This window comes from Labrus mixtus, chromosome 3 (assembly GCF_963584025.1).
Source record: "Labrus mixtus chromosome 3, fLabMix1.1, whole genome shotgun sequence".
Lineage (NCBI taxonomy): Eukaryota > Metazoa > Chordata > Actinopteri > Labriformes > Labridae > Labrus > Labrus mixtus.
Window position 1 is genome coordinate 29441471 of NC_083614.1, and position 12756 is coordinate 29454226.

The following is a 12756-nucleotide window of genomic DNA, read 5'->3' on the forward strand; positions in this document are numbered from 1 at the left end:
TTAAATGTCCAACCTCCGTAGTCACGTTGAAGATCTCTTACGCCCCCTGCCGCACGAAGTGGTTATTCGCGTCTTAATTTTTTAGATCCTAAATAAATAAAATATTCAAATAGCTTTTAAAAAACGGGGCTCAAGATACATATTAACAAGTATAAAGATTTCTGAGAAATGTAGGGAAGGGAAATTCTGAGATATGCTCAAAAGCAAACGTGGGATTTCAATAAAAAAAAAAAAAAAAATGTTGAAATTGACACCTTTAGCAAAAAGTATGTCGTCAAAAAGCGTCCAACAGACTTGCTATACATATTATGAGATTTTATTTTCAAGCTTAAACTATAGCCTATCAACACTCCTTTTTTTTATATCTGGTAATCGTTTTTTATATCTGGGCATGTAAGAATGCTGCACCCCAAGAATTAATATAAAAACAACCATATACTGACTTAACTTGACCAATATCTCTCGTCCAAACTGGGGTGTCATAAACCCTAAACTAGGTCCTAAATCAGGGTCTGGATTGATGGCGACTGTTCATAAATATGAGGATAAAGACAAGATGTTTAACCCTTTATTTCCTCAGGGCATTCACATGTCTGTTGATATCAGATTTAATACCCTTGGGTTTAATAGCAATCACAGAAGTTTGGTGAGTAAACGACCGCCAGTGCAACATAACAGCAGAACCACTGCCTCTTCCACAATATTCCTGAGTGTTTTTTATATCTTTTTAAACTCATCAGTCAAACCCGCTGTCCTCCCTGTCAATAGTGTGTTCTCTGCTGCCCCTGAAGGAGTTTCCACTGTCCTTTAAATGAAGACAGACTGCCGAGTCTGTCTCTACCTGTGGGGGTTTGCTCTGTCTTGGCTGTGTTTCACCTGATGAATAGCTCTCTGGGTTTGTCATTGCTGCAAACTGCAACACTTCTCTGCGTACTTCTCTGGTCAGTCTATTTTATAGAGGGCAAGTTTTGTGTCTATAGGTGGGTTTGACAAACACAAGGCTGTGTGTTTATTGAAGATCAGACTCCAGTGACACACAGAGACGACTTATTGCATCACCACTTCCCTCCCTCGTGTCGGTCTGCTCTTTCTAATAGCGCCAGTATATGTTGACAAAAACCCCGCTTTGGGTTACTTGCAAGCTTTTAAAGCCTTCATGAGATGTTTGCACTAGTCTCTTGCCTCAGTGTTATTTGGCAGAGTGTCTTCCCCCGTGGTGAAGGGTCCTATTAAACCTTGATTTCCTCTTCTTCACTGGACATCTGTGTACAGCTGCCTCCAGTCAAGTGTGTTCAGTGACCGCTTGTTTGTGTTGCAGCTTATTTACAACCATTTACATCCCTTTAGAGGGATTTTTGCCTTTTATAACACTCAACACTTTGTGTGTGATTACAACATTTTTCTCAACTTGGTTTACCGTTAATGTTCCTTTAAGTATCGGTAAGTTTAACAAACAGTTTAATAGATGTATCCATAATTCTGTTTGCCATAAAGCTTATTAATGAACTGATGAATTGTTAAAACTATACAATTTTCATATTAGCTGCATTTTTTTTTAACAACAGTCACACGTTCAAAGATCTTCTATTTAGAAAGATAACAGGATAAATAAAAACCCTCTCAATCATGAAGCTTTCATTAGCACACATTTGGCATTTTTTATTTTATAAACAACTTGAAATTAGGGATTTCATTTTTTTGGGGATTTCACAAAACATTTCCCTTCTGTAATAGCCTATCAAGCTTTAAAAATTAGCCTTTATTGCTTGAAACCACTGTTAGCCTGAGTATAGGCCTAGATAAAAAGATTTATTCAGCAGTTTAAATATTTGAAGCCTTTTTCAGATACACAATGGTTTTTAGCTTTGCCTGCTTTGACAGCAGCGCTAGATGCAGCAAAGAGGTAATTTGAGGTTCCAGGGAAAGCAGAAAGCATTTCTCTCATTAGCAAAAAAATTATTACGAGCCTCCGGCGAGCAGACAGAGGAGCGGTTTATCGGCCCACCCACTCACTTTATAAATCAAACATGAACAGACTGATTCTTAAACTGTGGTGTATCGAGAAGGACCGGGACAGGAGCGGAAAGGAGAAGGCCCACTGGGGAAATCAGACAGGAAGAAGGGGTTGTGAGCAGGTGACAGCTCCATCAGGGCCTGACGTTTCTTGCGGTCGCGCCTCTGATAGCGGAAGTTGAAGGGAGGTCGCAGAGCCACAGGGCCTCCGATCTCCTCAGAGGAAGAATCAAAGGGACTTCCGGCATGAGGCTGCCTTCGCTGGTTAACTAGATCTTCAGCAGACTCACTGGAGGACGAGCTGAAAGGGTTGGAGGGGTAAACCACAATAGGGGGCTCAGAGGGCACGGGGAGAAAGGGTGTGGGGTCAAATGGCGGTGGTTCAACAATAGGGGGCATTATGGGATCAGAGGGAACAGGCTCCGGATAAATGATCGGGTCGTCGATCACAGGCGGGAAGGTCGGGATCACAGGGTCTAGGGGGAGGTCGTGACCCTGAGGCTGCACTGGTCTGAGGAAGTCCACATTCTGCAGACGAAGAGACAAAGTCTTATTTTACAAACAGCCAAAAAAAATGCCTGTCAAGCAATATTTCATGACAAACAGCAGCTCTGAAAAGTGAGATGACAACATAATTATAGCACAGAAAACATCTCAAACATACATTGAAACACACACAAAGCACAGCAAACATTTAAACACAGCAGACAAGACAGTATAATCATATGGCCAGTGACATTCCTTCACAAAGGTTAATCATCATTTAAAAAGCTTCTGTAGATTGTAGAACAACCAGCGCATAAAACATTAATTATCTAAGTTATGTGCAGGTAACTATATATTTACATTGCATTCTTTCCAACAGCCAGCAGGGGGAGACTCTGCTAATTCCATAACGGTAATTATGAAGTTTATATTAAAGTTACCCTCCTTCTAACTACTATTTTCTAACAACTAAAATTATTACCTGCATAAATATTTTTCTAACAAGTTTACGGTCTCAATCACTTCTTCAAATCTTTTTCAACACAGATTCATTTTTAAAATATCCAATTTAAAGAGGACATATCGTCCCCCTTTTCCACCTTTTCAAACAATCCCCTGTGGTCTAAATGAAACATCTGTGCTGTGCTTTGGTCAAAATATAACATGAATCAAGCACGAGAGGAGGTTTGTGACCCTGTATAAACCAGCTCTCTCAGAACGCTCCGTTTTGGTGTGTGTGTCTCTTTAAATGCAATGAGCCCCCCCCCTGAGTTTTCCCAGTGGACATCACTCCTTCGCGAGCGAGAATAAAAAGGGCCGACCTGCGCAAAAGTTTTGATCTAGGCTGGAGGTGGAGTCCATGGGTGGAGATACCAGGGGAGGGGAGGGGATTTTTTTTTATCCAGAGTCCCACTGTGACATCACAAGGAGAGCAAATTTGAAACAGAGCATTTTCCTCTGTGTTGTAAGACTTATGCAGATCACAAACAAAGGACTGGATGGGTTTATTTCACATGTTGTGGGTCGGTAGACTCTCAGGTTACCCAAATATATGTTCAAAAACACTGTAAAAGTGGATTTTTCATAATATGTCCCCTTTAAAGTAAATCAGACGATAAAGGGGGGGACATGTGTCTGTCTTGTCTTTGAACAGCCACAGGGGACCTCACATTCAGAAAAGAGGCATAGCAATGTGTACATTTCCATATCTGGCTCCAAAAACAACATCAGCAGTCACAATGTAAATGCTAAATGGACTTGTATAGAGCGTTTATAGTTATCTGAACACATAATGTGCCAAACTTCAAAACAGTTTACAGTCTACACACCAGTGGGTGTCATCATCGTGACTAGACAAGTCCCCGCAGAACCTGAAAGCAGGATCTGACACTCCATGTTACATTTCCTTCATTTTTGCACTATATGCTTTGCATCTTTATATACACTTGAATGTTGTGTTCCTTTTTGAGGTGCATGTTTTTTCAGCTATGATTGCTGCACCTCTGCAGCTGTTTTCTGTATTTTCATGTATTTTCATGCTTCACAGAATATGACAGAGGAAAACAGAAATTATTATTTTTTGCTCATTTAGTCCAAATTGAAATGTGGGTACAAGATTACAACAATTATTATTTGTATTTTTTTTATGTTTGTCAGCAAAGAACAACAAAACCCTGAAAACAAACACATCAGCAGCATATTGATACTGGATGGAGGTTTTACTTTATTTAAAGTTTGCTTGCTTTTAATCTTGATATTGGACTAATGGATAATGGACTTTTTTGATTATTGCCTGGATTGGATATGAGAGACAGGAAATGATTGCAGTAGAGAGTGTGGGATGGCATGCAGGAAAAAGGCCGGATTCGAACCCATGGTCACTGCGACGTGGACAACAGCCTCTGTACATGGGGCGCCATGGACATTTTTAATTTCAAATGTTATACTACTTCCTGTACCTGTACTTTGAACATCTCACAGGACACCTGGACTTCAGGATAGGCACTGAAGTCACCGCGCACGGATCCCGCACAGAAACCTGCAGTCTGAGAGAAGAAGGAGGGACGCTTTAACTTATTTTTTTCCCCCAAGGTAAATGCCAGAAAAAAAGCAGCGGGATAAAACAGAAATGGTCAAAAACATTTAAATAAATAAATAACAAAAACAATATAAATAAAAGGATATGAGGAACTGTCAGGCTTCTTTAATAAAGAACCAATTACTGCGGCCAAAATGGATCCGTCATGTCGTCAGTGACAGTAAACAGGCTGTCTAACTCTTGTTAAATATGTTTTAGGGTTAATTAGCATAATAAGGGTGTCAGACTGTCAGTGTGGAAATAACTTTTTCCATATTAATGGAGCATCATCTGCCAGGGAAGTGCAATGACGTTAATGTGTATGTATCAAATGAATATGACATCGACTCCTGTTTTCATTTGAAGTTTAAAGTAATACACTCATAAGCATTTTCCTCCTATATATGTGATAATTGTGTTGATCTAAAGTCAGACTTTGAATCTGTCGACTCTCTGGACTCTGGATGTTGGGTACCTCTGTGTCAGACTGAAGGGTCAGTCTGTTGCAGGTTCCTCTCCCAGTCACACCCTCTGGACACTCCTGGACTGTGTACTCCACAAAGCTGCCTTTTACTGGCACCACCTATAAAAAAAGAAGATGGAAAGAAAGGGGGCCAAATTGCACGTATAAACGCAAAACATATAGGAGGAGACAGAGACGATTAAACTGGCTATACAATGCAATAGCTCTCATCTCGTTTTAAGAGCACAACAAATGCTACCTTATAGGTGAATTACACGCAAAGAGGAGCAATATACCGTACTGGCTTTTGTCCCAGAGCAAACCTTCAATCTCTCATTTGTTTTCCAAACAAAAGGCAGGCCAGACAGTAAGAGCTAAAACACCCACAGAAATACTTCAGACTAGTGCATCATCACGGTTATTGTGAAGCAGGTACAATTCTCTAATGGCACACAGAATCACAAAAGGTGCACTGTGTTTTCTGCTCATTGGTCCTCCTGAGTTTATTTCCAATACCCACAACATTTGACAGATTGGCCCTGTAGCTTTGTCGGTCCAATCAAAGGTAAAGACCGTTCATCCAGTCTCACCTGAGCTGAAGCTCTGGTGATCTTCTTCACGCCGAGCCCTGCCCCCAGTGTGGACTGTCTCTTGTAGGAGGCCAGGGTGAGCCGTGCTGCGTTCAGGGCCTGTTGGCTGTCTACAGGCAGCAGGAGGGGGCAGGTTGGACAGGTCTGCATGAGCTTCTCTGGGGGGTCTTCAAGAACCAGACAAAGATGAAATATGGAGGGTTAGGAACATTTGTCAGTGGCTGTGTTCTACTTCCACTTCTTTGTATTGAATATCCGATTGACTGTCTCCGTAGCCGAAACAGACTAACCAACTCGTTTCAACGATTTCTTGGGAGATAATTTCAAAAACTAATATTCAATCCAAATTTTAGTCAGTGACATGCCATCATATTATTCAGTGGATGACATGAAAAAGGACATTTTTTTAACTATTTGGTGAAGTTGGTGTTACGGTTCAATGTGTGACGATGTTAACTGGAGACTTCTGGCTGCAATGCATCAGTGGCTGTCGTAGTTACAACAGATGTTTACGACAGCCTGCGTCCTGACGAATGCGTCTTTGTTTTGATTTTCATCATATCTAACGGATATTCTTGACTTTATGTTCGACTACACGGCTGCCTTTGTCACGTTAACTTTTCATGTTCACGTTCAGCCGTTTTCAGAGATTTCGCCTAATAGGTGGAGAACGTGGTGTTCTGTTTCTCCGATTAATGGAACCAGTGTGTTGTATATTGTGTTACATGCATTTCAAATATGTATCAGGGATTAATGCCACTTTTTTTTGTGGTATCTTTAGTTCTTAGTGTTAATTAGCATCAAGAAGCATCAGAGCTAACTATTAATGATTAAGCCCCCAAAAGTGACCCCAACCACATGACGCGTACAGGTATACGATATCCATAAAACCCACATGTTTAGGAATCATTATTGGCTTTTTAAACCTTTTATATTACTGTATTAGGGTTACAACATACAGACCATGATTTATTGTCGTCATTGGTTGTACAGAAAACAAAAACACACAGCCTCCAAAATCCTGTAAATGTATTTTTCAGGCTTTGAACAAAGCACTAAAGAGTCATTATAGTTAAAAAAACAAACCTTAAAATGAAATCTTTCATGGCCGACTATTTGATTTGTCATAGAAGGAGATGCACATGTGTAACTAATTACAGTAATTAAGGCTGAGCTCCATTTCTCTGTGCCAGTTAGCCATCACTAATGTTATTAGTTACACCTGTTTGAGACTAAATGAAACGTCTGCAGAGAGATAAAGAGAGAGAGAGAGAGAGAGAGAGAGAGAGAGAAGACTCCACTCTGAAATAGATTTTCTTTCTTTTCCTTTCTCCTGATCTTTGTGTTCAAATACATTTAACTATTAATACCTTTTATCAAATTCAGCAAAGAGGGAGGATCCATTTTCTCTAGTATGACATCTCCTGATATTATTTTATTATTCCTTTTTTCTCATTATGTATTTAATAGAATACAATCCTTTGAGGACCTTTCGAGTCAGCCAGTTTTGATTAAACTGCCAATCTGTGCTTTAAAGAACATACTGAATAAATGTGTTATCATTACCTGGGACGAGAGTGCAGTCGTAGCTGTACAGGTACGAGTATCCCGCGGGTGTGTGGAGGATGGTGGTGTTACAGTTGCCAGAGATTTGCTGAAAAGGATAATTTAATCACAAAGATTCACTAAAACACAAAGATTTCTAACTGGTTCTTCTACATCTGTGAGGACCAAAGTTTCAGACTTTTCTGCCAGTCTTCAATCGACTGTTTGCAGGAGAGACTTTTAGTTTTCAAGGTTTCAAGTTAAAAAAATTACATTTTGGTCTAAATAAAGGGTCAAAATTAGACGCTGATTATACATTAGTTTGTGTTTTTGATTATTTAGATTTTGTACTTCCCATGTCCTATTTTGTACATCTTATTTCATATATATAGGATCTAAAAATGTCATTGCAAATTTCTTGTTTTCACTGTAACTGTTGAGTACATGACCCTGAAAGAACTTGTGCAGGGTAAGAAAGACCCTTTGGCAGTAAGGGAAAGTATTATGTAATAAGAAATTGTATTTATTTTTCGTGTCTGACATTAACATGTTGATGCCAAAAGGGTAAAGGGAACGGCCTAAATATATCAAATGTAGAAGTGCTTCAGAGTGTTATATAAGATTCTGTGACTTTGCCCTTTTGCCGTGTTGAGAATGTCGAGTCCTCACACGTATGGTGCGAATACAAATAACTGCATTATATGTGAAAGTGTGTGTGTGTGTGTGTGTGTGTGTGTGTCCCACCGTTTCCATGAATGGCCTGACGTCACAGCGTTTCCATGGTTTCGGGCTGCCGATGTGACACTTGGTCTCCAGGACATCCAGGTCCAGGTAATACACATTACCCGCTGGGCCCTGACATGCACAAAGACAAACACACATAACGAGTGAGATAAAACAGAGCTGGGGGCTCAGAATCTCCGACAGTACGTGTTTTAGTGCCCAATCCTAACAAATATCAGTGGCCCAATAAACGACACATCTTCCCTCAGGTTCCTTCATGTGGTCATTTTAGTCATTAAGGTGCTCTGTGTGTAGTTCTTCTTAGAAAACAGGACCGTATTGATTTAAGTGATAGCACTGACAACAAATACCAACACTAAGCAGGCGTAATGGCAGCCTTTTTCAGGTCATGAAGTTGAACCGAGCCTCTTAAAACCTAAACTATCCCACAGTGGAGCTACAATAGCCTTCAGCTGACAGCATGAAACTTATAAAGTCTGCTGCTGTAAGGGCTGTCCCGCTGCTGCTGGACTGAAATGACCTGAACTTTATCAACAGTCGCTTCAGTCCTAAAGGCCTTTTTTCTTTTCACGAGCTGTGACAGGAGCGAGGGCGGCTTCCCATTTAATGACATACATGTTTGTACTTGAGTGCGTTTACTACGTTATGTTTGGCCAACATTGACAACAGAGGACTAACAAAAGTGTTTACTGTAGTTTTTGTCTTCAGTGGTTTCACCCTTAGTGCTGCTATTTTTTATATATTAGGTATAACAGCGCTATTAGCATGAACTAATTTAGTTAATCGAGATTGAATAAGATCTGAAATTAATGCATTAATATTTTTATCCTGATTAAATCACAAGTTATTTAGTCCCTGTAGCCACACAGTGGAAACCTCTGCAGTGTCTCCCAGTAGTCACAATAATGGAATCGCTCAATATCACTTAGAAAAAAAAACTGCTAGACAACTCAGTTGACGAGTAAAAAGTAATATCCACTGACATTAGACATATCTTTATTAGCTTCCCTTTTAGCTGTTTTCATTTATTTTATATCCGTAATGACTTTCGTGGCCTTGATCTAGCAGATCGTATTACTGTATTTCAAAATAAAAGCATGGGCGGAACGCAAACAGTAAGTTAAAGTACTCTCAGCTTCTGACCATACAAAAATTCAAAATAAAAGCCCAACAATTTTTTTTCTTAAATGCGAAATAATGGAATTTCAAACATGTGATTGAAAATGTGATTAATGACAAGTAAATATGGAAATGTAGTGATTAATAGCGATTCAAGGTTGTAATCGTTCGACAGCCCTAAATATAATAATAATAATAACTTGAATTTCCCTCGGGATCAATAAAGTATCTATCTATCTATCTATCTATCTATCTATCTATCTATCTATAAATTCCCAGAGACTCCTCTTTGTGAAAATGTCTAGAGGATTATTTGTGATCAGAAATATTTTAAGTTTAATAGATTGGCCTTGGCTGGTTAAATCTATCAATGTGGGACTTTGTTTTGATATTTCAACAACTGAAGGGAAAATAACCTTTCCACTTGTTAAACATGAACAAATCACCCACTGACAGAGTATATTACAAACACCGCAGGAAGCTTCCCCCCCCCACTGGCTGTTTGTCTCAGTACTGACCTGAGCGTGCAGGTGGACGTTTGCAATGCGGTTGAGGGCGAACTTGTAGCCGTCGGTGCGATCCTCGTTGATGTAAGTGGCAGCCAGACGAGAGAGCTTCTCCACTGCTTTGTCATTACAGGGGATTGGGGCGAGTTCAATGGGCGTCAGTGCAAAATCCGTGCAGTACACCCACACACTGTGAAAGGATATCAGAGAAAATAGCAGCAATACGGATTTGTCCATTGTAGCAGAGTTTGAGGCTGGAGCTGCTTTTAAAGTTTGTTCTCGTGTGTTTGCGCTCGGTCTCTGCAGTGACTTTTGGAATCAAAACAGGACGGAGATGTTGAAATGATGCCAAGGACAAAGTTTATTTGATGGCAGCAGGCAGAGATTTGTGAATGAAAGTACTAGTGATATATTTAACTTGGGGAGGGGGGAGAGCTCAATCCCCTGGACAAATAATGTGAAGGACAAACACTTCATTCATAAGACATGCACGTTGGAATGCAATATTAAATTAGGTTAGATGCTATCATGGTTCCTCTGCTGGGATGTTTAATCCTGATTTAAAATGATCCATGTCATTTAATTAGAGGACTGATTGAATGTAAAAGTTCTTATTCCTCTTTCAACTTGTACTTAAAATGCTCAGTGTCATAATAAGTGGCTGTAATATGAGCATCTCACCACAAGGGGTCACTGTGAGTCTGGTGTGCAGGTCTGGAGGGAAATCCGGTTTGTGTAGCAGTCAGAAGTGGGTTAATGATTCACAGGAATCCAGTTCATCGGTTTCAGAATAAGACTTATACTAGAACCCTGTTTCTCTGGTAATTGTGTTTTTTGTCTTGACTTTCAGAATATATATCTGAATATTTCTGCTGTTCCATATCACTGCATTATAACAAAACTGAAATCCATCATATTTAATTTTTTTTAATATTTTTCTCCACAATGTGTGTTATGGCTGGGCTCAATATTTTTTGAGCTGTCAGGTTTGTTCTATTGTTAATGACATGATTGATTCATGCCTGCAGTCACGAACAGCCAGGTGATAAACCTGCTCTTTAGATCTCAGTCTGTCTATCATTTACAGTATTTAAGTTACACAGATTTTTTTTTTAGCTTGAAACAAACATGAACTCAAAAATCTATGCTGTGGTCAGTGGACACTTTGGTCAGTGGGGGGGGGGGGGGGGGGGGGGGGGGGGCACCTAACCCTAACCTTTATTTTAGAAGGTTTCGTCTCGTAACTCCAACTTCATTCTCTCTGCCATAGTTGCTAGTCGGACCTTAAACTACACTGGAAAAAAATATTAACTTCTCATGATCACTGCATCAGCTGTGCTTCCTTTTTAAGTGCTTTTTAACGATGCTGAAGTCAGAGACTGAGTATAAGAAATGCACTTTGCCACCCTGACGTCATCCATTGGTTGGTGGACTCCCTTTAAAGGTTTAAGATATGACATGTGACCATTGCCCTCTTGTTATTTTTTCAGAAGTGGAAATGACTAAATGAAGACATTAGGACAGCTAACCCTTCTATTTTTGTTAACAGGTTGCCATGTTAGTGTCATAAAAACAAGATAAGCACTAGAGACTACCCTGCCCCTTTACCTGAGTAACCCTTAATGGGAACTTGCAAATAAAATACAATAATAATGTATTGAAGAAGATCTCGAACTAGTGATTCAGAACTCATTTGGAAAGTATTTACTGAGGTGATAAATCAACTAAGAAGTAGAAATTTAGTAATGTTCCCTTCTGGTCCCAAACTAGCATAGTACTGTCTGCAACTTGTATAGTCTCCCCCTGCTGGCTATTAGAAATAATGCAGCAATGCAACACTACACATTGGCTTCACCTTTTCAACAAGAAGCTTCAACCACTTCTCAGAAACAGTCAATGGCTGAAGCACATCAGATGTCAGATGATAAATAATTAAACCTTTTTCTCACTTAAAATGATCATTGTAGTTCAAATTTCTTTAGATTTTCTGGTTCGTCCAGGAGCACAAAGGCCATGCTTATCAGGGAAAACACAGTTTGTTTACATGTTTCAAGCAAGCCCTCTGTGTCTCAGGTGGGTACACATTCGAGAAGTTAAAATATGTTACTTAAAATTCAACTGCAATAGGTTCTTTAGGAAGGCATGTGTCCGGGGATAATCATTTAACCAATTTCAAATACTCACTGAACCAGGTTCTGCTCTCCACAGAGGCACCAGGAGAGAGAGAGAGAGAGAGAGAGAGAGAGAGAGAGAGAGAGAGAGAGAGAGAGACAGAGAGAGAGAGAGAGACAGAGAGAGAGAGAGAGAGAGAGAGATAGGGGGGGAGAGCAACTCACTCAGCAGAACAAATTCGGCTAATATTAGAAAAAAAAAGCTGCCCCAATGTTGTGTGTGTGTGTGTGTGTGTGTGTCTTTGTGTATGTGTGTGTGTTTTCATACAACAGAATGTGCACTTGTGTTCATCAGTGTGCACATTTTGACCGCGCAGAGCCACGAATGCATGCGTCAGTGTTACCGGCAGCTATAGTTGTGTTACAGCAGAGAAGCAGAGGGAGTCTGTGGGGGAGAGATAAGAACGGCGAGGGCTGCTCCAAGGACCCGCTCCACCAGCACACAACGCCAGACCCAAGTTAGACAAACCTCCTTTGATGTGAGCACAGAGTAATCTCCCCTTCTGCTCACTGTGCAGAGAGATGCCATGCTGTAGCGATGCCCAGGCCCTGATAGGGACGGGGCTGCTGCCCCCCCCCCCCCCCCCTGCTGTTGACTTTGTGCATTGATGGGCCCCGGGAAAGGGAAGGAAAGAGGAGCAAGGGATTACATTTTCACAAGGTTTTCAACGCTCTTTTTAAAAGGTTTTTATTACATTTACTCTGACATGGACTAAACGTTTTTTTTCTAGGGACGTTTATTAGTGTTGTTTTCAGCTGAGAATTTCAGGATAGAACGTTGTTTCACAGACTGCCCAGCCCTGCCAAGAACATGCATTTGGGGGGAAAATACTGGCAGAAATCTCCTCCTGTGTCACATCACCTGCCAGCAGGAGAGCAAAATAGAATTGGTGTCTTTTACTGCACAGCATTTTAAAGAACATAATAAGGCCATGGCTGGTTCTCCTCTTTACTTCTCTAACCACCTTCTTTCTTGGATTTCTATGTCTCTGTCAGAGTATTTGCATTTTGTCTTTTATCGTTACCTTTTCCATCTCTCACA

At 40.3% G+C, this 12756-nt stretch overlaps 1 protein-coding gene across 1 annotated transcript; it reads right to left on the reverse strand.

The window, feature by feature from the left end:
* Positions 1–1759: 1759 nt before the first annotated feature.
* Positions 1760–9787, reverse strand: si:ch211-262h13.5 (uncharacterized protein LOC571127 homolog). Its single transcript, XM_061034414.1, has 7 exons — positions 9556–9787; positions 7919–8029; positions 7196–7283; positions 5630–5796; positions 5052–5159; positions 4458–4544; positions 1760–2541 (listed from the first exon to the last, which is right to left on the reverse strand). Exons 1-7 carry the CDS (start codon positions 9778–9780, stop codon positions 2044–2046), a joined length of 1284 nt encoding a protein of 427 aa, XP_060890397.1. The 5' UTR covers positions 9781–9787; the 3' UTR covers positions 1760–2043.
* Positions 9788–12756: the final 2969 nt, after the last annotated feature.